Source organism: Eleginops maclovinus, chromosome 7 (genome assembly GCF_036324505.1).
Source record: "Eleginops maclovinus isolate JMC-PN-2008 ecotype Puerto Natales chromosome 7, JC_Emac_rtc_rv5, whole genome shotgun sequence".
NCBI lineage: Eukaryota > Metazoa > Chordata > Actinopteri > Perciformes > Eleginopidae > Eleginops > Eleginops maclovinus.
This window is the reverse complement of record NC_086355.1, coordinates 26,162,769-26,187,441: the sequence shown is the minus strand read 5'-3', so window position 1 is coordinate 26,187,441 and position 24,673 is coordinate 26,162,769. Positions and strand designations below refer to the sequence as shown.

The following is a 24,673-nucleotide window of genomic DNA, read 5'->3' as shown; positions in this document are numbered from 1 at the left end:
TATTATTATTATTATTATTATTATTATTATTATTATTATTATTATTATTATTATTATAGCAGTATATTGTTTCGGTCTCCTAAAGGTCTATCAGTTTAAAGAGGTAATGCAGATATCCTAAACAATTCAGATTTAAAGAAGCTTTACTTGTATTACCACATGAAAGCACAATTTTACCAAAACAAATAAAACATTACAAACATTTGTACAATATTATGTGATGGAAAATCAAGGAAAGAAAGAAGCTGAACATGATGGGAATCATTAACAATATTCACACGTACTAATTATACTAAAAAACAACATGAAATGAATGTAACTGCACATATCCTTATTGTAATTATAATAATCATATTAATATTATATGATAACTATTACTATTATTATATGATTCTGATTATTGTTATTATGATTCTGATTGGAATTCGATGATAACAGTATGATGTCTCGGTCTGCTAAAGGTTTATCAGTGTACAGATATCCTGAGTGTAAATGCACCACGTTAACAAAGTGCAATCTGAGAACACTGGTTGTTGCAAAATTAAGACCCGTGTAAAAGTGTGATACTGCCTGAAACGTTATCTCCAAATGACTCTAGATTCTTCTTCTGTAACTATTTCATCGTAATCTTGTTGCTCCCTCTGCTGGCTAAAAAAGCACGTGCACGTTGTGCTCCTCGTGTGACATTATCGCGAGTTCGAAACACAGGCTGCAGCTTCAAATATATAATCGGTAAAGTGTTCGTTGTTGTTTCTTACGGTAGTGTCTTGTGTTTAGTTCCATTCAACAATGAACGTTTAACTGTCACGTGTTCGGGTCATGTGACTTGTCAACATCAGTTCATCATGGCGGCGGCTTCGTCTGTTTTCCACAGAGTCAGAACTGGCTCTAAAATAGGTGCCCAATATGACCAAGACGGAAACCTCATTCAGGTGAGCAGCGTTCACTCTTTCAATCTTTAACACTGGCGGGCTTTCCCTTCAAAGCTTCCTACAACCGTAACGTTTATAGCGGAATAACTCGGAGGCTTGTGGGCTAACTAAAGTTAGCTTTAACAGCTGGGTGGAGTTTGAACGCTCGTCTACAGTTGAACGGTGTCGATAGGAAACCTTTGCGTTATTCCTTAATTAAGAGAGCCAATAAAAGGAACGTCTGGCCAATTCATGTTGGCAGATTTGTGGCTCTTTCCTTGGACACTAATGTCAGCCAACGTTATCTGTGGAAGAACAGATCCTCTGCAGCTGTGGTGGATTCAGTGTTGCTCCAAAGCACTCCAGCAGCCACATGGAGTTTTTTTTTTTTTTGCAGAGGCAAATATGTGTGTGTGTGTGTGTGTGTGTGTGTGTGTGTGTGTGTGTGTGTGTGTGTGTGTGTGTGTGTGTGTGTGTGTGTGTGTGTGTGTGTGTGTGTGTGTGTGTGTGTGTGTGTGTGTGTGTGTGTGTGGCTCCCAGGTGGAAACCCGAGAGGATGAGGAGCAGAGCATCAAGCTGGCAGAGATGCTGGAGCTGCTGCTGGCAGCTGGATATTTCCGAGCACGGATTAAAGGCTTGTCCCCTTTCGATAAGGTACCAGGTCCTGCTCTCACCCTGCGGCCCCATCACGTGAAAGCAACATCACCTTTGTTTTTCCAAGTTGTTGCTTAATTGTGGACTGAAGTATTAATCTATGAGTTTACTCAGCAGTCAGTACTGCCATTGATTCATTCCAACAGTAAACCACTCAGCCTGTGTCCTCCTTTCCTCTCGTCAGGTGGTGGGTGGTATGACCTGGTGCATCACCACTTGTAACTTTGACATTGATGTGGATCTTCTTTTCCAAGAAAACTCAACCATTGGCCAGAAAATGTGAGTGGGATTTGAGCTGGTTAATTGTTCCCGGAGGCCCCTATCTGTGTGATTGAACTGTCCTCTATGAATGTTCGAAGAATGTTGACTGTTTTCAGAGAAGTGGTCGGCTGTCAAAGAGAAACCATGTCTCCTGGTGGACCATTGAAAGCCACCAAGTCACCAATGAAAGGCTTATATCAAAGATTACGACGGTCCTTACAATCCGACAATGCATACAACCAACGGCCACTCACCATTTAACCAATTTGACACCTAATATTATGAGCTCAACATTTTAAACAACATTTTAATAAAAAAAATAGAATAGAGTTAAATAGTTCACTTTAGTGCTGTGCAGATAAATGATATACATCGATGATATCTTTCTGCTTGCATTTGTTTTCATCACACAGTCTGACACTACATTTGATAATGTAAAGTCTTCCACAGACAGGGACCAGAATGTAACATGTCTCAGTGTGACATGCAATGAGTCTGCAGAGTCACAGTGATCGCATTGTGTACAGATATGTAACCAACCTGGACGGATGTGCAAATCAATAAAGCAAAACACTTTTTTTAAAAAGTATAATTATTCATTATTATTACATGTAGCAAACAATAACATAATTTGTGAGCTTTTAAAGTAATAGTCCAATGATTATTAACAATGCTCAGATCAGAATACCTTTAATCGTCCCACAGAGCGTGCTGCTGTCTTTATCTTCTACTTACACGCAGCACACACACTTATCAACACGGTGAATAACTAAATGTACAGCGTTCGATAAGTGTCTCCCTAGCAGTAACGGCAGGTGATGCAAAGAAAAGACTGACGGATAGTGATAGGTGCTTCATCCTCTTGGCAGATCCCTGACGGAGAAAATTGTGTCGGTGCTACCAAAGATGAAGTGTCCTCATCGCCTGGAGCCACATCAAATCCAAGGGCTGGATTTTATCCACATCTTTCCAGTAATACAGGTGAGAGAATTCACCTCAAACTGACACACAGAATCTTCATTTGGTCATATCAAGCATTACATCTCCATTTGTTAAGAGCATTTAAATGGTAAACATGATAAAATGTCTGTTAGTGATCTGACTTCAAACTTTTTATTCCTCCATTAGACAAAGGTGTCCTTTCAGTTTGTGTGCCTAATTTTAACTCATTTGTATCTACTGTTAAGATATATGATCTGGATCTGAAGTGTACATCCTAACTGACTTCAGTATCAGCTCAGAAATATGTTGCATTCATATGCTGTAATGTCAATGGTTCAGGCTCAATTCCAAACAGCCCTCTACACCCTACCCCTACACACTACCCCTTCGTTTGTGCGGGGGGTCCGCCACAGTAAGTGCCGTTCCAAACCAATGAGATGGAAGGGGAGTGGGTTATCAAGCCCTCCAGCAGCGAGTCTTCATCGCACCTGACTTCACCTGCTGCTCTACCTGACGGGAGTCAACGTTGTGTGTCCATCTGGAAACACGCTGTGTACAAACAGTTCCTGCAAAAATTTAGACTGGTGAACTGCAAAACAAGATACTCATTAAACATCATGATGTTATCTGTTTTTTGTGTTTCACTCAGGGATATATAGAGTACCCGTGTCTAGAAAACTTGTGAATTTTATTAAAAAGTTGTGTATATTTACAGACTAGTGCGAAAACCGAGCAGCTTATCAACATCATATTTTAAAAATAAAAGAGGTTTGCAAATAAAGAAACGGCATTAAAGATTTTTGGAGTTTTATTTTAGTTATTTTATTTTTTGACCAAGAGATGCTGATTTGAAACCGTTGTTACGAAAAGCTACGGTATTTCCTGTTTCGGCCGGAGAGAGGGGAGTTTGTTCCAACGCTTGCCGCTGTATCTACACCCTCCACCTTAGAGGAGGGGCCCTCAATCAGCTGCGAGGTAGACCACAGACAGAGTTCGCTCCATCATGGAGTGGGAGTGGGTAGGGTGTGGTTTGGAATTGAGCCTCAGTGTTTGTGGAGATCTGAAGTGTGTATGATCAGCTGTGTGTCGTGTCTCCTGCCAGTGGTTGGTGAAGCGAGCCATTGAGACCCGGGAAGAGATGGGCGACACTGTGAGGGCGTACTCCATCTGTCAGTTCCAGAAGAGCCACAGCCTGCCAGAGGTAGCACCCGTCACAGAGCCAGACTCACTGCAGGGCATGGTGGAGTGGGATCCAGAAATGCTGGAACATTGTTATTGCAAAGTTTTTGTGATTGACGGCCCTGACTGGCACAAAATATTTAGGTTTTTAATATAAATAGTTTGTGTAATAGTACTTAAACTAAGCTTAGGAAATAACCAAAACACAGAGGATAACATGTCCATAAAATCAATAATCCATAAAAAGTAAGTTTAAGTATATTTGTAGTCACACTTTTCTTAATGTTTTCTTCATCCCACAGTTTGAGATACCAAATGAATATCAAATAATACCAACAATTCTGAAAGGACCCGTAACTTCCACTTCCTCGGTTGGAAGGGACTGGCCCAGTTCTACAGATTGTATTTAGTTAACTTAAAGTGAATCCCTGCCTTTGTCTCTGGTGGGAGTAAATACATTGTTCTGCACATGTTTGCCCCACATGTGTCATTTAGAGGTGGAGGAAGGGACCCTATTTTACTCTTCCTGATGACTGTGGCCCCTGGATGCCACCAGGTGCAGCTGATCCGTGTTCCAGCAGTGACCCGGTTTTGTTCCGTCCTTGTCACAGCTTTATACCACTCCTGGAGCTTTTCAGAGTCAAATGGTTTTGTGTGCCTGACTGTATTTCAGTAAGCTTCATGGGGAAATGGTTTATTTGTCTGTTTCAATTGTGATTGTTGTTTTTAAATGATTGATTAATCAAACATGTTATATTGTGATTATGTTTTGGTGAATCTAAATGCACATTTAATAGGATAGATTTATTTAGCATCAGTAAACCGAAGCTAATGTGACTGTCAGAAATCCGATTAGCACCTCAGTAGTGAGTAACCTCACTATTATTTGAACAGAATCTTGCAGGTATGTGGTAGTAATGTTCCCCCTCGGTTTGACATGTGAACCATGAACGCGTTGTTTGGCTGTAATTGTCTTCCTAATCGTAGCTTTTTAATCACAATATGTGCTGCGTAACTGTGTGTTCCAGGATGAGGAGTTCCTTCAGAGGAAAGACAAGGCTGTGAGCGCAGTGCTGAATGTGTTGGTGAGTGGAGCCAGCAGGCAGACTGCAGCACACATCCAAAGACTCTGTAACCACTTGAACTGCAAAGACAAAAAGCACATGTGGTTAGAATGAGAATAGGAACAGACGTATTCTGAATGTTTTCCTACTGATCTGTTTAGAGTATATTAATCTAAAATGTCCTGAATAAATCCTGGTGTTTACAGGAAGTGTACAAACCTCAGAGAAGGTACAGGCGGCAGACGGATGCAGGGGAGCTGCAGGATGAGGAGTCCAGAGTCCACTCCACTCTGCTGGAATATGGAAGGTAAGATGTGTGTACACTGTCAACTACTCTGTTGTTTGTTTTGTGGCTTTAAGGCAACGGGGGGAATAAGGTCAGAATTCTCAGGCCATATTGATACCAATGTTTTTTGGACAAAGACCTGACGCATACTGCGAAAGCAACCAAATGTTTTTTTAAATAAGTTAAATGTTCTGCAATGGCCCAGTCACTCACCGGACCTGAATCCAATTGAGCATGCACTTCACTTGCTGAAGACAAAACTGAAGGGAAACAAGCAGGGACTGAAGACAGCTGCAGTAGAGGCCTGGCAGAGCATCAGCAGGGACCAAACCCAGCGTCTGGTCTATGGGTTCCAGATTTCAGGCAGTGACTGCAAAGGATTTGCAACCAGATATTAAAAGTGATGATTACATTTATGATTACGTTACTTTGTCCAATTGCTTTTGGTCCCTTTTTAAAAAGGGAATACCACTTGTAAAATGTGTTGTAATTCCCACACCGTTCACCTGATTCTAAAATAAATCTGCCTTTCATGTACTTTGGTTGTTTTTTTAAAGGATTACTGTATATAGGATTATCTTGTTTATATTGTGTGATGTGTACTTGTTTGACATTAATTCCTCTCTTTAAACGTTGTGGTATTTTTCCAGCCTCTGTACATGAGTTTGTTAGGTTCAGATCTATCATACATCTTGTAGTAATTTTGCCATAAGATGCGGGGTCTATGACCAGCAACAATGTCATTTAAATTACTCAAAGGAGGGCACATTCTTTAAAGCCAAGCCTTTTGCCCTCTGGCTTCAATTAACCTTGAGGTACAATTGTATTATACCTCGACTGTATTTATGATATTGGATAAGCTTTTTGTGTATTCAGCTGCCTGGCCCTCCTCATTCTGCTTTCTCTCACTATTTCTGTTTAATACACCTCATTTTTTTGAGAACTGAATTACGTGTGCTCTAAGCTGTTCTAAAAACACTTCTACATCATGGAACAAAATCATTGTTTTGCTCATAAGTATACCTTCTCTCAGCCTTTTTGACCTTTTACCCGAACCCCTTTCATGTGCTATTTAACTCTTCAATCCACACATCCCATATCTGTCTGACACATTGTTTTTCATTCATTCATCCCCACCTCCTTACTAGAATGTCACATTTCCTCCTGTAAGTACTGTGTGGTGTGTGAGTGTGTGTTGCACGCTGTGTGCCAGAATGCATCACTCCTCAGATACTGTACTTTAGGCATGATGGGAGCAGAGTGCACTGCTGCTTTAATGTCTCCCCTCAGTCCTGCTCTGAACGGCCTGTCTCTCATGCTTGGTGAAGGCCATTTGTTGTGTTGAAGTTGTAATGTTGCATGTTGTTCTTAAAAGCTCCCCTGGTCAACAAGACCACGCATGTCATTGCCAAGAAGGAGATGATCCACAACCTGCAGTGAGACAACCACGTAGTGCATTATTTTCTGTTTTGGTTTATATTTGTTTTTGTTATTTCTTAAAAGTTCCTTTTATGGCAAAGGCAATTCTTCCTGTATTTTCACACCTTGGTTATGTGTGCCTTATTTTCTCCCTCTTTAGACGGTATGGATTCAGCAAACAGTCCAAACAAGACATGGTAGGTTGTTCTTCTCTTTTATAAAAGGAACAGAGAGCCTCTCATGTCCTTTTATCACTGATCAGGGCTATAAAGTTACTGTGCTGCTCTTCTTAGCCTCACATCAGACACATTGCTTCAATCAAAGGGGAACTCGCCCAATATTACACACCAGCGTGTGTTTACTGGGTCAAATTGTCAAATGAAACAGGTTTTACCACTTTCTTAACCCCAATGCAAAGCATCTTGGGGCTTTCTGTACAGCAGGCTACTGTAATACAGTTTGTTTTATGTGTGCTTTATTTATGTGGACAACAGTGACGTTTATATTTCTTATTAACAAGCATTATCTCCTTTGCTTTTGGATGCTCCAGTCTCTCCTATGCTAAATGAGATAACAAAGCTCTGAGGAATTCCATCAGCTCTTCTCCTGGGTCACTCCTTTAGAAACCTTCTTCTGCAACGCATGTAATGCGGAGTACTGCAGCATATGTGTAAAAGAAGTTATAAAGTGTGTCTGCAGGGTGCTGTGTAAAGTCTGATCCATCTCAAAGTCATGGAGATGAAGACTACAGGCTTTCAAAGTGAAAGAGCGTGGAGGGAGCAGACCAGCCCTCCATAGCTCATCTCTACATCAGCCTAAACTCTCACCCGTTGTGCATCTTCTGTGCACTTTGTGGCTAATGAAAGAAGAATGCGGGCTGCAAAGATTCTGATTTCTCCCTCCTGGCTGTGACAGGGGTACAGGCGGGCAGCACTGAATCAGGGAGGGGTTTCTAAAAGCAGTGACAGGAGGAGAAGTATAGTCACGCTGTATGTGTGCACCAGCAGGTCCTTAAGCTCCTGCGTCCTGTCTCCCTTCTCTAGGTGGATGACAGGAAGGCCCCGCTTGCCCCTGGCTCTCAGGCAGCAACCCCCGGGATGGCAGAGGTGTCAGAGGAAGAGGACCTGCAGGCAGCAGAGGAGGTGAGCACTTTATACAGAGAGTGCTTTACACATAAAGGCACATCACACCTAGAGAAACACAGTCAGGTAGGAGAAACACAGTCAGGTAGCAGCAACACACGGAAGAGTGAAGGCAAGTTTAAAGCACCTTTCAACACCAAGCATATTTCTTTACAAAGAGCATTTAGATCTAGCGCAGTGGAATCACATTCTGAAATGACTTCTAAAAACATTTGTAAAGAGTAACATAAAACAAGCTAATTTAGAATAACACAGGTTTAACATACAAGAATAAAAGTTACAGTGCAGTGTGAGATATGAAGAGTTAAATTAAAAGCAGCAGCAAAAGAAAAAAACGTATACATAGTAACGGCCCGTCCACACGGTTGCGTTGACGCTTGACGCACCTTCACATTCACTTTGAATAGGGTGATGTGAAGCGTTGCCGAACTGCATCGTGGTTCCGTTGCTTCGCTTTGGCTCCGTTGCTTGCAGTGAAAGCTCAGAAAAGTTCAACTTTTCAAGCGTTGACGGAAGCGCCAGCCAATCAAATCCTGCGTATGCAAATATGCCAGTACAAGTGCTAGCCAATCAAATCGCCTGTGTGTCCGGGGCGCGAGATTAATCTGATTGGTTGTTAGTCGCGTTAACCCCAAGCGCCAGACACGCCCACCGGCAAGCGTCAGCGCAACAGAACCGTGTGTACACTGCGTACGACCTGCAGGGTTCTGGGAGTTTGTTCCAGATAGTTGGAGCATAGTAACTGAATGCGGCCTCTCCATGTTCAGAGGACCTGAGAGTTCTGGAGGGTTCATAATGTAGCAGGAGATCAGATGTGTATTTTGGCCATTCAGTGCTTTATAAACCAGCAGCAGAATTATACAGGAAGACAGTGTAAAGACTTCAGAGCTGGACCGATGTGATCCACTCTCTCAGTGTTCGTGAGGACTCGGCAGCAGCGTTCTGAACAGAATAAACCAGGGGACTCCAAACTTTTTTCACAGAGGGCCACATACAGAAATGTATACGAAGGGCTGGGCCCCTCACTAGAGGTGAGGTATATTGCCTCTTAAGTTAAGTTGTAATTTAGCAAAATGACTCAAATGTAGGCCAATTATTCTTGATACTTGAAAATGATTCAAGAAAAGACAGCCTACATCACAGCTCTCGGTAGGGTTTAATTTGTTTTTTTGGCAGTTCATTCCTTAAACAGAAACTTCTGATTGCTTATAATAAGGGGAAATTACATACAGTGGGGCAAAAAAGTATTTAGTCAGCCACCAATTGTGCAAGTTCTCCCATTTAAAAAGATGAGAGATGCCTGTAATTTTTATCATCGGTATACCTCAAATATGAGAGACAGAATGAGAAAAGAAAATCCAGAAAATCACGTTGTAGGATTTTTAAAGAATTTATTTTTAAATGATTGTGGAAAATAAGTATTTGGTCAATAACAAAAGTTCATCTCAATACTTTGTTATATACCCTTTGTTGGCAATGACAGAGGTCAAACGTTTTCTGTAAGTCTTCACAAGGTTTTCACACACTGTTGCTGGTATTTTGGCCCATTCCTCCATGCAGATCTCCTCTAAAGCAGTGATGTTTTGGGGCTGTCGCTGGGCAACACGGACTTTCAACTCCCTCCAAAGATTTTCTATGGAGTTGAGATCTGGAGACTGGCTAGGCCACTCCAGGACCTTGAAATGCTTCTTACGAAGCCACTCCTTCGTTGCCCTGGCGGTGTGTTTGGGATCATTGTCATGCTGAAAGACCCAGCCACGCTTCATCTTCAGTGCCCTTGCTGATGGAAGGAGGTTTTCACTCAAAATGTCACGATACATGGCCCCATTCATTCTTTCCTTTACACGGATCAGTCGTCCTGGTCCCTTTGCAGAAAAACAGCCCCAAAGCATGATGTTTCCACCCCCATGCTTCACAGTAGGTATGGTGTTCTTTGGATGCAACTCTGCATTCTTTCTCCTCCAAACACGACGACTTGAGCTTTTACCAAAAAGTTCTATTTTGGTTTCATCTGGCCATATGACATTCTCCCAATCCTCTTCTGGATCATCCAAATGCCCTCTAGCAAACTTCAGACGGGCCTGGACATGTACTGGCTTAAGCAGGGGGACACGTCTGGAACTGCAGGATTTAAGTCCCTGGCGGCGTAGTGTGTTACTGATGGTAGCCTCTGTTACTTTGGTCCCAGCTCTCTGCAGGTCATCCACTAGGTCCCCCCGTGTGGTTCTGGGATTTTTGCTCACCTTTCTCTCATTTTGTCTCTCATAGTTGAGGTATACCTATGATCAAAATTACAGGCATCTCTCATCTTTTTAAATGGGAGAACTTGCACAATTGGTGGCTGACTAAATACTTTTTTGCCCCACTGTATATATGTATTTTATACAGCGGGTAAAATAAGTATTGAGCACGTTACCATGTTTTGTCAGTAAATATATTTCTAAAGGTGCTATTGACATGAGATTTTCATCAGATGGCGGTATCAACCCATGCAATCCACACATGCAAAGAAATAAAACCATAGATGTCCATAAATTAAGTTATATGTATTAACATGGAATGACACAGGGAAAAAGTACTGAAGACGCTTACTGAAATGTATTTAAAACTTCGTACAAAAGCCTTTGTTGGTAATGACAGCTTCAAGACGCCTCCTGTATGGAGAAACTAGTCGCATGCATTGCTCAGGTGTGATTTTAGCCCTTTCTTCCACACCAACAGCATTCAAGTCTTGAATTTTCCATGGGCCTCTTCTATGAACTGTGATCTTTAGTTCTTTCCATAGATTTTCTATTGGATTAAAGTCAGGTGATTGGCTGGGCCATTCAGCTTTATTTTCTTTCTCTGAAACCAATTGAAAGTTTCCCTGGCTGTGTGTTTGGGATCATTGTCTTGCTGAAATGTCCGCTCTCATTTCATCTTCATCATCCTGGTAGATAGAAGCAGATTTTTATCAAGAATGTCTGTGTACATTTTTCCATTCTTCCTTCTTTCAATTATATGAAGTTTGCCAGTGCCGTATGCTGAGAAACAGCCCCACACCATGATGTTCCCACCTCCAAACTTCACTGTTGGTTTGGTGTTTCTGGGGTGATGTGCAGTGCCATTTGACTTCCAAACATGGTCTGTATTATGGCATCCAAAGAGTTCAATTTTGGACTCATCTGAGCAGACTATATTCTCCCAGTATTTCCCAGGCTTGTCTAAATGTTGTGCAGCAAATGTTAAACGAGCTTCAACATGCTTTTTCTTCAGCGATGGAGTCTTGCGTGGTGAGCGTGCATACTGGCCATGGGGGTTGAGTGCATTACTTATTGTTTTCTTTGAAACAATTGGACCTGCTGATTCCAGGTCTTTCTGAAGGGCTCCACAAGTGGTCCTTGGCTCTTGGATAACTCTTCTGATAATTTTTTTCACTCCTCTGTCAGAAATCTTGCGTGGAGCACCTGGTCGAGGCTGGTTTATGGTGAAATGATGTTCTTTCCACTTCCGGATTATGGCCCCAACAGTACTGGAACATTCAGGAGTTTAGAAATCTTTCTGTAATGCCATCATGTTTTGCAACAATAAGGTTGCAAAGGTCTTGAGAGAGCTCTTTGCTTTTACCCATCATGAGATCTTTCTTGTGTGACACTTTGGTAATGAGAGACCTTTTTATAGGCCATCAGTTGGGACTGAACCAGCTGATATTAATTTGCACTGACAAGGGGCAGGATTGCTTTCTAATTACTGATAGATTTCAGCTGCTGTCTTGGCTTTCCATGCCTTTTTGCACCTCCCTTTCTTCATGTGTTCAGTACTTTTTCCCTGTGTCATTCCATTTTAATACACATAACTTAATGTATGGAAATCTATGGTTTGATTTCTTTGCATGTGTGGATTGCATGGGTTGTTACCGACATCTGATTTCATGTCAATAGCACCTTTTTAGAAATATATTTACTGAGAAAAATGGTGACGTGTTCAATACTTATTTTACCCGCTGTATATATATTTCAAGCTTGTTATGTTAATCAGTTATTGAGCTTTTCTAATCAACTTAGATTTGTTAGACATTTTTTTGTAACTTTAATTGAGTGAATTTATTTGTAAAGTGTGCTTATTAACACATTAATACTACTGTGTAATATATTTTTACATAAATAGTTAAGAAGTACAAAATAAGACAACCACAAGTTTAATTTGTCATATTTCAGTATACGCTTTGAATTAGCTGAGGGCCTATTCCAAATGGCCCGTGGGCTGCATTTGGCCCCTGGGCTGTAGTTTAGACACCCTTGTCTAATAAATTGAGACCTGTAAAGACACCATTACAGTAGTCCAGTCTACTGAAGATAAAAGCATGGACAAGTTTCTCCAGATCCTGCCGTGACATTAGTCCTTTAATCCTAGATATATTCTTTTGGTGATAGTAGGCGGACTTAGTCACTGTTTTAATGTTACGGTTGAAATTCAGGTCAGAGTCTGTGACTACTCCTAGATTTATGGCGTTATTTGTTGTTTTGAACATTGCTGACTGAAGCTCAGCGCTGACTTCTATTGGTTCCTCCTTGGCTCCAAAAACGATGACCTCAGTTTTATCTTTGTTGTATTGACGAAAGGGGAAATATAAAAGATACATACTTTTCTATACACTTGCACACACCAAACATTCCAGGTTATTTCTCTGTATATTCTGCTGATTTGTACAGGGGCAGTCTTCAAACACCCTTAACACACACATTTACACACACTGATTGCCTTGAAGTTCCAGCCTTAAAATGTAATGTAACTGTGTGTTCTCTCAGATACGAATCAGCAGCCTGATGACCAGCATGGCTGCCATGGCTAGTGAAGAGGTAGGCTAACAGCTGTTTCTGTCTCCTCCTCTCCTCTGTGTATCTGTACACGTTTGTAAACAGGATTAATGTAAGATAAATCTTCATTGATCCCCAAAGGGAAATCCAGGTGCAGCAACCAGGGTGAAACACAGGATAGGACAGACAGGGATACTAATAAAAGTCGAGTATAACAAATAAAAGTATGTGAAAAATGTAACAGCATAAATGAAAATGAATGGTGTTAACACATATACAATGTTTCTTTGTGGATATGTAAATAGATGTACATGTCAATTTGGAAGTGAGAGTCACAGGTACATACACTGCAGCCTGTGTGGGGGGGGTCAAGCCTTTATTGTTGAGGTGCACCCCCATGAAATTGTAGCTGTTGACCACCTCCATCTCCTCCCCTCTGATGGTGAGGGGCCTCTTCCTGCTCCACCTGCAGTCCACCACCAGCTTTTTGGATGTTGAGCTGGAGGTGATTGTGTGCCCCCCAGCAGGGCCCTGTCCTCCTCCTGGTTGCTGCCGGAGCTGCTGAAGGAGGAGTCATCAGAGAACCTCCCTGGATATTTGGGCTCAAACTTCACAAAGTTACCATCACTTACTATAACACAGTATTAATAACCATAAGCTTGTATTTTCTTTTGTTTCTGGCATTGCTCTTTCTACAATGTTGTATTTCAGCTCAATCAGCAGTCAGGGCTCAATTCTTAACCAGAACAGTTCAATTGTGTAAATAAACTTATTATTTCTGTGTTCTCTGTGTACAGGGGAAGCTAACAGCAAGTGCAGTGGGTCAGATAGTGGGACTGCATTCTGAGGAGATCAAACAGATGGCCTCTGAGTACGCAGAGAAGGTAGGCCACGGACCACGATGCTGCATGTAACATAGGACGGCTCCTATAAGCTGCTCCCACCTGCACTTGGGGACGCCGTTTTTAGAGAAAATAATCTCTTCATTAGTGCTGTTTCTATTTATATCTTTACTTTATGAAAGTAAAGCATGAAACATTACCATAAAGCAAACATAATCCTGGTACTGTGTAACCTGTGTCTGTCACAGTCATAAACCCCCTGAGTCCCCCCCCCCCTGCTTGACAGATGATTCAGTCAACATTCTGTTGAAGTGAAGAGACAGAGACTCTCTCTCCTTTCAGAAAGCATGTCCAGTCCAGAAAATACACTTTTTTAACTCACTTTCTTCCAGTCAGGCAGCTATTTCATTTGGGAGGGACAGAATGTCTCCTTAGCTCCAGAGAGGCAGACCGTAGTAGTAATACTCAGAAAACCGTTCCTGTTTTAGCCTAACTCTGGCTTTTGTCATATGAACATACTGCTGTGTATTAAAAGCTTTTTTAAATGCTATTCAAACCAAAATAAGGATAATAGTTTTGGTGCTTTAAAATCTGTATTATCATAATCGTGGGAAGGAAAAATGCTTACCCCTCAATCTCAACGAAACTGAGCACTTCAAATCACAATGAGATTTGTTTTTCATTTCATACATGTGAAGTGAAATTGGTTACTGCTTCAGACACTGTTTAAAGCCAGCACGCTAACTCCAGCGGCTTGTGAGGGCCACACACTGAGGGCCTCTGTTCTTCTCTGTTAGGCTCTACTGGTAGTGATCTGCTCTTCCCTGTTTCCCTGCAGCAGTCAGAGCTGTCGTCAGAGGAGCGCTTGGAGCGCTACGGCCCGCTGCAACAGCACCGCCGGGCAGTGGCCTCACTCAACAAACAGATCCAGCACAAGAGCAAACAACTGGAGGAGGTCAGCAGTGCTCTGCTCTCACACCACAGCATCACACCCACTGTGACCCTCGAGAGTCAAATCTAAACAGGAAGATGTATTTGTTTACGAAACATGGGGCAACACATCATACACCTTACTATGATGCAGTCGTGATCAGGGATGCTGTCGGGGATATTAATCATACGTATTTCTTTTTTTACAAAGCTGAAAGCCAAGCATGCAGAGGTGAAAATAGGCTGTGACGATGCCAAGAGGCATCTGGTTGAGGTAAGACCTGCTGACATGCTTGCAGCTAACTATTTGTGAACATCTGTTTGCTGGTGTTTTATTTGCAAACATGGAACAATGTGACAAACCTACAGTCAAGTATTATTGCAAGTTGCTTTAGAAGCTCTTGCAATACCTGAGTTGTGGACGTTTTGTTATCTGATGTTTATTGTTATGGATCTTCATTTAGTATTTTGAGATGGAGCTGACCTCGCGTAATGTCAGCGGTCACACCCTGAAACACATCTCCTGTCAGAGCCAGCTGACATTAGGAATAGCATTGATTACACTTCAATGAGCATTTATCAGGGATGAGTTTTCAAGAAATAAGCTATGAACTTAAATGTTTTTTTTTGTGAAAGTGGTTTTACTGGCGTTTGTGTGTGATCCCAGGCTACAGAGTGCTCTGAGAAGCTGGACGGAGAACTGAAGGGTCTGGCTGAGCTGGAGGAGCAGGCTGACAGCAGGTGAGTCACACTCACTACCTCTCACTGCTGCTGTCATTGGAGCCTCATGGCCTCTGTGATTTGGGTCAGTGTATATTTCCTCCTGCCTGTCTTTTCATTTATTTAGGAACTTCAGCTTCAGGAAGAGAGGATTTTGTAGAGACTATAAGTGTTTAATACACAAGTTGGATATCTCACATGGTAGGCTAATACAAACCAGTGGTTGTGCTTCCGAGTCAAATGTTTGTTATTATTTTATTTAGCACATTTGCAAAGAAGGCATTCAAATGTTAACATAATAAAACCTTTTAATGTTGAGCATGGGATCAATAAAGCAAGACTGAAGAAATCCCAACACAAAGCAGTTACTGACCTCCTGTGGCCCCATGAAGGAATGGTGGGACATATAATGCTGAGAGATGACTTTAATGTTCATCACATGACTCTTAAAGAAAGAACCCTCTGCTGGTGCGGTGTCTGGTACCTGTTGAGACAGGGAGTGGTGAGTTTAGAATGTCTATTTACAGCAGCAGTGGGGGGGCGTTTTTTTCCTCCTTCGAAGGGATTGTTAAACGTATTGCCGTCATAGCTTATTTAATGCCTAATGCAGACGTGAGACCAATATGCTGGCATGCCTGTCTGCTGACTGGAAAGCATGAATTTGGTGTGAGTGGAATCCCAAATATCTTTCCAAAGGCATGCTCTGAAGGGTGGGATGCATGTTTTTCCCATATCAAGTGATAAAATCCCAATGTATGCTCAGCGAGCGGTTCAAGGCTGCGCTCTGAGGTGAATATGCTTTGCTTCTGCTAACAGCTCTCTGGAGAAGCTCAGGGCGTTGGTGACAATGAATGAGAACCTGAAGCAGCAGGAGCAGGAGTTCCGCACACACTGCAGAGTGAGCGCGTCAGCACACTCACATACATGCTTACACACCTGCTGATTTTACATCCAGTACACACTGCTGGCTGTGAGTACCAGAAACAAGCTGAAAGTGGGTTTTTACACTCTGTTGTGTATCCAGGAAGAGATGGCCCGTCTACAGCAGAACATAGAAGACCTGAAGATGGCCTCAGGACAGGATACAGAGGAGGAGAAGGTTCTGTCCTATATTCACCATGCAGCACAGCATGTTTGACACAGTATAAAACACATTCACTCTCAGAGGAAATAATAATGATCCCAATTTGCACTCTTTCCTCCCCTCTGTTTCCTTTGTCAGGAGAGGAACCAGCTGATAGACAAACAGTACAACACAGACAGAGAGAAGCTACAGAAGATCCGTCTGCTCATGGTAACTCCTTCACATGGAACATAACACACGATAAGAAGGGACTGGACTGATGAGGTCAAAGCAGAGATAGCAGACTGCAGATAGGAGTGACACACATTCAGTGTGAAAATAATACAAAGAATATTGGTGGTGTCTTTCACTGGTCTGCCCCACGCTTCTTATTCTCTGAAGCAGGTTATAAGATCAATGTTGTGCTCTATGTTGAATCTGATGATTATAGTTATAATGCAAAGAATTTAGTCTACAGCAGAGTGTGTTTTGGTGGGAAAGCACATCAGACATGACGTTGACCTGCAGAAGTTAAATCAGGAAATTATTTAGTGTTGGAAAGTTAGTAAGAGGACATTAATGTATTGTTCTGAAGCACCAGAGATTTTATTTATCATCACCACTTCCTGCTGCTCCATGTTTCTCATCTGTTACCTTCAGAGGAGAGCAGTCGATTTTAAAATAACACCATTAATAGCTACAGATAACTTTCAGCAATAAATACAACAAGGCATCTTTATGACAACCCAGCAGTAAAGGAAAGCATTTATCAGGCTGGAATTTGGCATATTATTACTATTATTCAATATGCCTACACATGTTTGGGGACTTGTGTAGCAGCAGAATAATCCTCCTGTGATGCGTGGCAGCAGGGCTGTGTCTCCGGGACTGAGGGAAATAAAGGAGACTTTGGATACACACAGTACTTATTAGTGAATACATTCTGGATTAGTTTGGGTTGAAACTGCTAAATACAGCTGAAGAGACCACTCGCATGTTTCTTAAATCTTTATTTCTACATGTATGGCAGCCATTCCAGTGTCTCATGGATTCCAACACGGAGAAATGTTTTAATTAAAGACACCGATAAACCGATAATGCTGCAGTGGTCTCTTCATTTTCTCCAGAGCAGTATTTTGAGTCAAAGGCTTTCCAGATAATTTCAGTACCACATTTCACATTACATTTCAAACTATGGTTCAGTTGCAAGACAGAGAACATTGTATGAGCTCTGGACTTTGAAAGGCGCTCCTCTGCTGACTCTGACTGTGTTCAGGCTCGCAGGAACCGTGAGATCGCCATCCTGCAGAGGAAGATCGACGAGGTGCCGAGCCGGGCGGAGCTCACCCAGTACCAGAAGAGGTTCATCGAACTCTACAGCCAGGGTGGGTTCCTGCTCCATCTCTGCTCAAACTAGTGCCTTAACAGAAAGGCAATACAACTCTTTTTGTGCCTTTCAGTTTCTGCAACACATAAAGAGACCAAGCAGTTCTTCACCCTGTACAACACGCTGGACGACAAGAAGGTTTATCTGGAGAAGGAGGTCAGTCACCTAGTTGTTGAAATCTTTTCCGATATCACCGTTCTACTCCAACTATAAACACCTCGATTTGAATGCTTTATTCCTGAAGGTGAATCTGCTGAACTCCATTCACGACAACTTCCACCAGTACGTATGAATCCTCTCCTCTGGTGTTGGTAATATGAAAGTGGTGTACAGGCCTGTAACCTGCTGTGCTGTTGTTCAGGGCCATGTCGTCTGCATCAGCCAAGGAGCAGTTCCTCCGGCAGATGGAGCAGATAGTGGAGGGAATCAAACAGAATCGCATCAAGGTAGAACTCTCTGACAGGGTCCTTTCCCCATGCACAACTTGGGTTTTCATTTATTTCCTAAATGTTCTTTTGTTTCTATGATCACGATAAGAATGTTCTCACCAAGGTGAAGGCTGAGATTTAGGAACAAGACATTGTTGATCAGAACAAAGAGAGGAACCTGAGCAGGCCGGGGATGAGACGGCCAAATAAAGCAGCACAGTTTAGCAGCATTTCATCTTGTGATGTCTGCTTCCTGCTCCTCTTTTCTAACAGATGGAGAAGAAGAAACAGGAAAACAAAATGAGGAGAGATCAGCTGAATGACGAGTACCTGGAGCTGCTGGACAAGCAGAGGCTTTACTTCAAAACCGTCAAGGACTTTAAAGAGGTGAGCAGAACACAAGCTGCTGCGTGAGTTATGCATGACAATAAGGACAGGTTTCACTGGATGCCATGTGAGGCAGACTGGGAAACTGGGAAGAACATTTAACATGGTTGAAGGCTATGTTATGTAATAGATAGCTTGGGGTTAGCACCCTCAGTAATATGAGCAGGGTTTACACTGATTGTTATAATCATAAAATGAACATATTGGCTTTTTAATAGTTATTATAAATCCAGAACAAGAGTGTGTGGGAGAGAAACTCTCTGGAGGAACTCTACAGCAGTGGTTCCCAACTTTTTTTTTTTCCCAAGGCACCCCTGAAAATATTTCTCGACCCTAAGGCACACCAACTTTTCGGAGATTTTAAAACCAATTCAGAGCTTAAACTAAAAACAAGAAATGCACCATAAATTAAAAGTATGAAAGTATTTTAAACAGGTGTACTAAGAAGGCTCTTTTGTTTTGGCTGAAGATAGTAGGCCCTATCTGTGTAAAAACAAAGTTATTATTTTACATTTGGATTTCAAAAGAGGTAGGCCTATGATAACTTAAAATAAATAATAACTTAATAGTTATTATAACTGAAAAATCAGTTCAAAAAGCAAAACAAAATAAATCTATGTTATGCACATGTTAGTGCGACACTTGTGCCTGCTTTTGGGAGCGGAGTCTCTCTATGCGCGGGGGGATAGTGGACACTGTGCAACGCGGAGGTCCTGTTCCCCTGACAGCCGGGGCGGGTCTTGTTATTAACATATGCGAGTGAGGAAAACGCCAGCTCGCACATGTATGAGGTAGGAAACTTTAAAAGCATGTTAATGGCACTCTCTGAGAGGGATGGATATCGTGTCCCACAAGCGGTTTCAGGGAATGGTCCATAGATAGCTCTGCGAGTTCATCCTGAGCTCTGCTGTTTAAAATAGTGCCTGATAATAATGAGAGAGGATTCAACAGATCCCGGAGCCAATCGACTATCAATCGATGGCGTTGGGCAGTCAGCATTCGCTGTAATGTCTGCTTTTAGACTTCTTTTGCACTGCTGTTCCATCATGTTCTGCCATCCCTGCCTGTGTTGAGGGCTGGGGTGCTTCTTTATTTATTATCACTACATAACGATCCATCTTGTAATGTAAACGACGAGTTGGTATGAGCATAAAATCTAAATCTGAGCAATATATACATTTTATTAGCTTATCAACTCCATTGTACAAGTCATAAAATAAAGTCTGTTAAGTGAGAAACAAATTGGAACATTAAAAAAAAGATTCTACGGCACACCATTTGGGAACCACTGATCTACAGTATACACCACTCTACAGGAGAGGGAAAACACCCCAAAAGCAGAATAGGGCCCCTTTAAAGGTCTCCTTTATGGAAAATGTACTTTTTCCTGTCTTTTATACATAAATAAAGTGGGGAGAACAAGCATTTGATACACTGCCGATTTTGCAGGTTTTCCACTCACAAACCATGCAGAGGTCTGTATTTTTTATCATAGGTACTCTTCAACTGTGAGAGAAGGAAACTAAAACAAAAATCCAGAAAATCACATCGTATGATTTTTAAATAATTAATTTGCATTTTATTGCATGACATAAGTATCTGATACATCAGAAAAACAGAACTTAATATTTGGTACAGAAACCTTTGTTTGCAATTACAGAGATCAGACGTTTCCTGTAGTTCTTGACCAGGTTTCACACACTGCAGCAGGGATTTTGGCCCACTCCTCCATACAGATCTTCTCCAGATCCTTCAGGTTTCGGGGCTGTCACTGGGCAATAGGGACTTTCAGCTCCCTCCAAAGATTTTCTGTTGGGTTCAGGTCTGGATACTGACTAGGCCACTCCAGGACCTTGAGATGCTTCTTACGGAGCCACTCCTTAGTTGCCCTGGCTGTGTGTTTCGGGTCGTTGTCACGCTGGAAGACCCAGCCACGACCCATCTTCAATGCTCTTACTGAGGGAAGGAGGTTGTTGGCCAAGATCTTGAGATACATGGCCCCATCCATCTTCCCCTCAATGCGGTGCAGTCGTCCTGTCCCCTTTGCAGAAAAGCATCCCCAAAGAATGATGTTTCCACCTCCATGCTTCACGGTTGGGATGGTGTTCTTGGGGTTGTACTCATCCTTGTTCTTCCTCCAAACACGGCGAGTGGAGTTTAGACCAAAAAGCTCTATTTTTGTCTCATCAGACCACATGACCTTCTCCCATTCCTCCTCTGGATCATCCAGATGGTCATTGGCAAACTTCAGACGGGCCAGGACATGCGCTGGCTTGAGCAGGGGGACCTTGTGTTCGCTGCAGGATTTTAATCCGTGACAGCGTAGTGTGTTACTAATGGTTTTCTTTCAGACTGTAGTCCCAGCTCTCTTCAGGTCATTGACCAGGTCCTGCCGTGTAGTTCTGGGCTGATCCCTCACCTTCCTCAAAATCATTGATGCCCCATGAGGTGAGATCTTGCATGGAGCCCCAGACCAAGGGAGATTGACCATCATCTTGAACTTCTTCCATTTTCTAATAACTGCGCCAACAGTTGTTGCCTTCTCACCAAGCCGCTTGCCTATTGTCCTGTGGCCCATCCCAGCCTTCTGCAGGTCTACAATTTTACCCCTGATGTCTTTACACAGCTTTCTGGTCTTGGCCATTGTGGAGAGGTTGGAGTCTGTTTGATTGAGTGTGTGGACAGGTCTCTTTTATACAGGTAACAAGTTCAAACAGGTGCAGTTAATACAGGTAATGAGTGGAGAACAGGAGGGCTTCTTAAAGAAAAACTAACAGGTCTGTGAGAGCCGGAATTCTTACTGGTTGGTAGGTGATCAAATACTTATGTCATGCAATAAAATGCAGATTAATTATTTAAAAATCATACACTGAGATTTTCTGGATTTTGGTTTTAGATTCCGACTCTCACAGTTGAAGTGTACGTATGATAACAATTACAGACCTCTACATGCTTTGTAAGTGGGAAAACCTGCGAAATCGGCAGTGTATCAAATACTTGTTCTCCCCACTGTATGTGTCCCCGGTGTGTAAGGAGACTCACAAAGTGTTAGAAAATACAACCCTCTCTCTTTTCCTCCTGACCCACATCTCTAAAAACGGCGGTACAAACGAGCTGATCCAGATTTGCTGCGGATATGATGGGCTGGCTTTACATTGAACTCCTGGCAACGTCCCATCCACGTGACACGTCCCAACTGGCCCCCATATACAGTTGCGAGCTGAATCCCCTCCGCAGTGTGTGTGTGTGTTCAGCAGGATGTCTGCAGGAGGGACTTAGAGTTGTTGTTTATATAATACATATAATGTCTCTGTTCTAGTGGTAAACACTGAGAAGTGTTTCAGAAATATTGCTGGATGTGGTTTGGAACATAATATGGCGTTTAATCACGGCAGCGTTTAGCTGAGTTTCTCCGTTAGAAAACTCTCTTCAGAGGAGAGATCATGATGCTCCAAAGGGGCGTGGCCAGCAGCAGCTCCAAAGGGGCGTGGCCAGCAGCAGCTAGTTCATTTAAAGCTACAGTCACAGAATCAGCACTTCAGGAACAGGGCTGAAATAGAGGGGGATGAGGCATGCTACAATGGGGTATCTGTTTGGTATTTTGAGTAAAACACTTCAGACATGTTTTATATAGATATGGCCTTATAATATATTGTTAAAATATAGCATGATAGGAGACCTTTAAGGGACATTGACAATTGTTGTGGTATGACCACTTTATTCAAAAAGTGAGTGAGATCATATTTCATGTGAAAATAACTTGAATGTATCAATAAGCTTTCTCATGTCCAACTGATGATGATGATGATGATGATGATGATGATGATGCTCTTGTCAACAGGAGTGTCGGAAGAACGAGATGCTGCTGTCCAAACTGAGAGCGAAAGGGGCTTCTTAGAGCTCCTTCCTCTGGTTCTAAACCGAAACGTGTAATCTACATGACATAAGTATGAGAGCTACACATTCTACTATTTGTTTAATTTCTCTTCTCTATTTCTGATACAGTTGAAAGCCATTACTAAACGACTCACATTCAAAGCCTGTGCTCTATATGTGCCAAATCCAGCTGACTGAAGTGTTTTGCATATTTTACTTACCTCTGCAATGATCACAGAGCAGTTTGTTAGTATCTACTAAGCTTCTCAAAAGAAAGTGTCGAGTATGTACATGAACAATATGATTGAGGCATTGTAAAAATCTATTAATCCCCACAGTGTGTTAAATATTAGTGCTCTTTGGGACTGAACCGGTGCTGGTCTGATCATAGCTTTACTAACAGTGACTGCGCTGGATACATCCACCATGTTGATCATGTGGTGTGCACTTTTTACACACACTAGGTCTTGCTGATGTCATCTTACTAGGTTTCCTGGTGCAGCTTGAAACATCATCTTTTATTCTGTTCATCTGTGCCTCTGAAGTCAGCAGACTCCTCAGGTCTTAATGCCCGTGTACAACCAATATTAAATAAATAAACACATCTTTCTATTCAGGATTGACATGCTTTGCTGTGACTCATTCCAGATACTAATGTTCTGTCAGACTCTGCTGATTGAAGACGGCATACTATCAGAAGTCTCACGTCACATAATGATTCTGCGAAGGAAACATGCTGTGTAGCACTTCCAATCTGGATCCCACCAACGTCCTTTCATAAAGATCACAAGTGGTGCAGCATCATTAGAGATACACTATACAGACAAAAGTATTGGGACACCTACACATTATACCTATGTGTGTCTGTGGGAACTTCTGCCCATTCATCCAGAAGAGCATTTGTGAGGTCAGACCCTGATGTTGGACGAGAGGACCTGGCTTTCCGTTGTAGTTCATCCAAAAGGTGTTCAGGGGGGTTGAGGTCAGGGCTCTGTGGGGGCCAGTCCAGTTCTTCCACACCAAACTCATCCAACCTCGCCTTTATGGACCTTGATTTGTGCTCTGGGGCACAGTCATGCTGGAACAGAAAGGGCCTTCCTCAAACTCCACAAAGTTGGAAGCACAGAATAGTCCAGAATGACTTGGTAAGATGAAGCATTAAGAATCCCTTTCACTGGAACTAAGGGATCGAGGCCAACCCCAGAAAAACATCCCATAATATTACCCCTCCTCCACCACACTTTACAGTGGGAACAATGCAGTCAGGCAGGTAACGTTCTCCTGGCGTTCTCCAAACCCAGACTCGTCCATCAGACTGCCGAATACAGAAGCATGATTGGTCACTCCACAGAACACGATTCCACTGCTCCAGAGTCCAGTGGCTGCTTTACACCACTCCATCCCACGTTTGGCATCGTGCTCGGTGATGTAAGGCTTGCATGCAGCTGCTCGGCCATGGATCTCCCGGCACAGTTCTGGTTCTGATATTAATGCAGAGCTGGTTTGGAACTCTGCAGTTATTGAGTCAGCAGAGCTTTGGCCACTTTTATGCACTATGCGCCTCAGCACTCGGCGACCCCGCTCTGGAACTTTACGTGGTCTGAGACTTTGTGGCTGAGTTGCTGTGGTTTGTTTCCACTTTGCAATAATACCACTTAAAGTTAATCGTGGAATATCTAGGAGAGAAGAAATTTCACAAACTGACTTGTTGCAATGGTGGCTTCCTTTTACAGAACCACGTTGGAGTTCAATGAGCTCTTTAGAACGACCCATTCTTTCACAAATGATTGCAAACGCAGACTGCGTGGCTAGATGCTTGATTTTATACACCTGTGGCAATGGGACTGAAGGAAACACATTTAATGATTAAGAGGAGTGTCTCAATACTTTTGTCTATATAGTGTAGCTCCTGTTTTACTTGACACATCCTTCTTTCCTTGTTAAAACCTGATGCCTACATTACCCACAGTGCAACTCGAATGCCTGAAGTACTCCTGAGTGCCTGTTCACACCCTGATCTCACACATTTCCTTTAACAGATGCAGCTCCCCTGTTGGTAACGAATTGTTGATGTAACATTTTTAAATGTAGAGTATGCTCATACCAACGTAACATTTGAATTCAGGAACAACAATCTTGTAGCGATTGGTGCTGGTATGATGGTGGCTAATGTTACCCAACTTTAAAAATAAAGGCACAACCTAAATAAAAAAATGAATTTCCACTGCAACAAATAACAAATATATGTATTTAAATATTTTTTACAACCTTAACTTAGTCTTTTGAGTGGTGACGTGTGTGGCTCACCTCAGACATGCACCTCCTCTCCTGCAGTGGTTCTGTAACTGGGGGGTTGGCAGAGTTCCAAAAAGGCTAAACACACTGC

At 42.3% G+C, this 24,673-nt stretch overlaps 1 protein-coding gene across 3 annotated transcripts; it reads left to right on the top strand.

Moving 5' to 3' along the window:
• The first annotated feature begins 678 nt into the window (after positions 1 to 678).
• Positions 679 to 23,122, top strand: ccdc93 (coiled-coil domain containing 93). 3 transcript variants are annotated; one of them, XM_063887629.1, is made up of 24 exons: positions 679 to 932; positions 1,452 to 1,565; positions 1,750 to 1,844; positions 2,696 to 2,807; positions 3,871 to 3,969; positions 4,976 to 5,032; positions 5,218 to 5,318; positions 6,877 to 6,913; positions 7,760 to 7,858; positions 12,646 to 12,696; positions 13,452 to 13,538; positions 14,335 to 14,451; positions 14,638 to 14,700; positions 15,094 to 15,167; positions 15,963 to 16,044; positions 16,171 to 16,245; positions 16,369 to 16,440; positions 17,486 to 17,594; positions 17,670 to 17,752; positions 17,841 to 17,878; positions 17,958 to 18,042; positions 18,298 to 18,411; positions 22,253 to 22,358; positions 22,936 to 23,122. In XM_063887629.1, the coding sequence occupies exons 1-23, from the start codon at positions 846 to 848 to the stop codon at positions 22,307 to 22,309; spliced, it is 1,908 nt and encodes a 635-aa protein (XP_063743699.1). In that variant the 5' UTR covers positions 679 to 845; the 3' UTR covers positions 22,310 to 22,358; positions 22,936 to 23,122. The 3 variants fall into 3 exon arrangements, with proteins under 3 accessions (XP_063743699.1, XP_063743698.1, XP_063743697.1); XM_063887628.1 differs by lacking the exon at positions 22,936 to 23,122 and adding an exon at positions 22,752 to 22,906; XM_063887627.1 differs by lacking the exon at positions 22,936 to 23,122 and having other exon boundaries at positions 680 to 932; positions 22,253 to 22,906.
• The last annotated feature ends 1,551 nt before the right edge of the window (positions 23,123 to 24,673 follow it).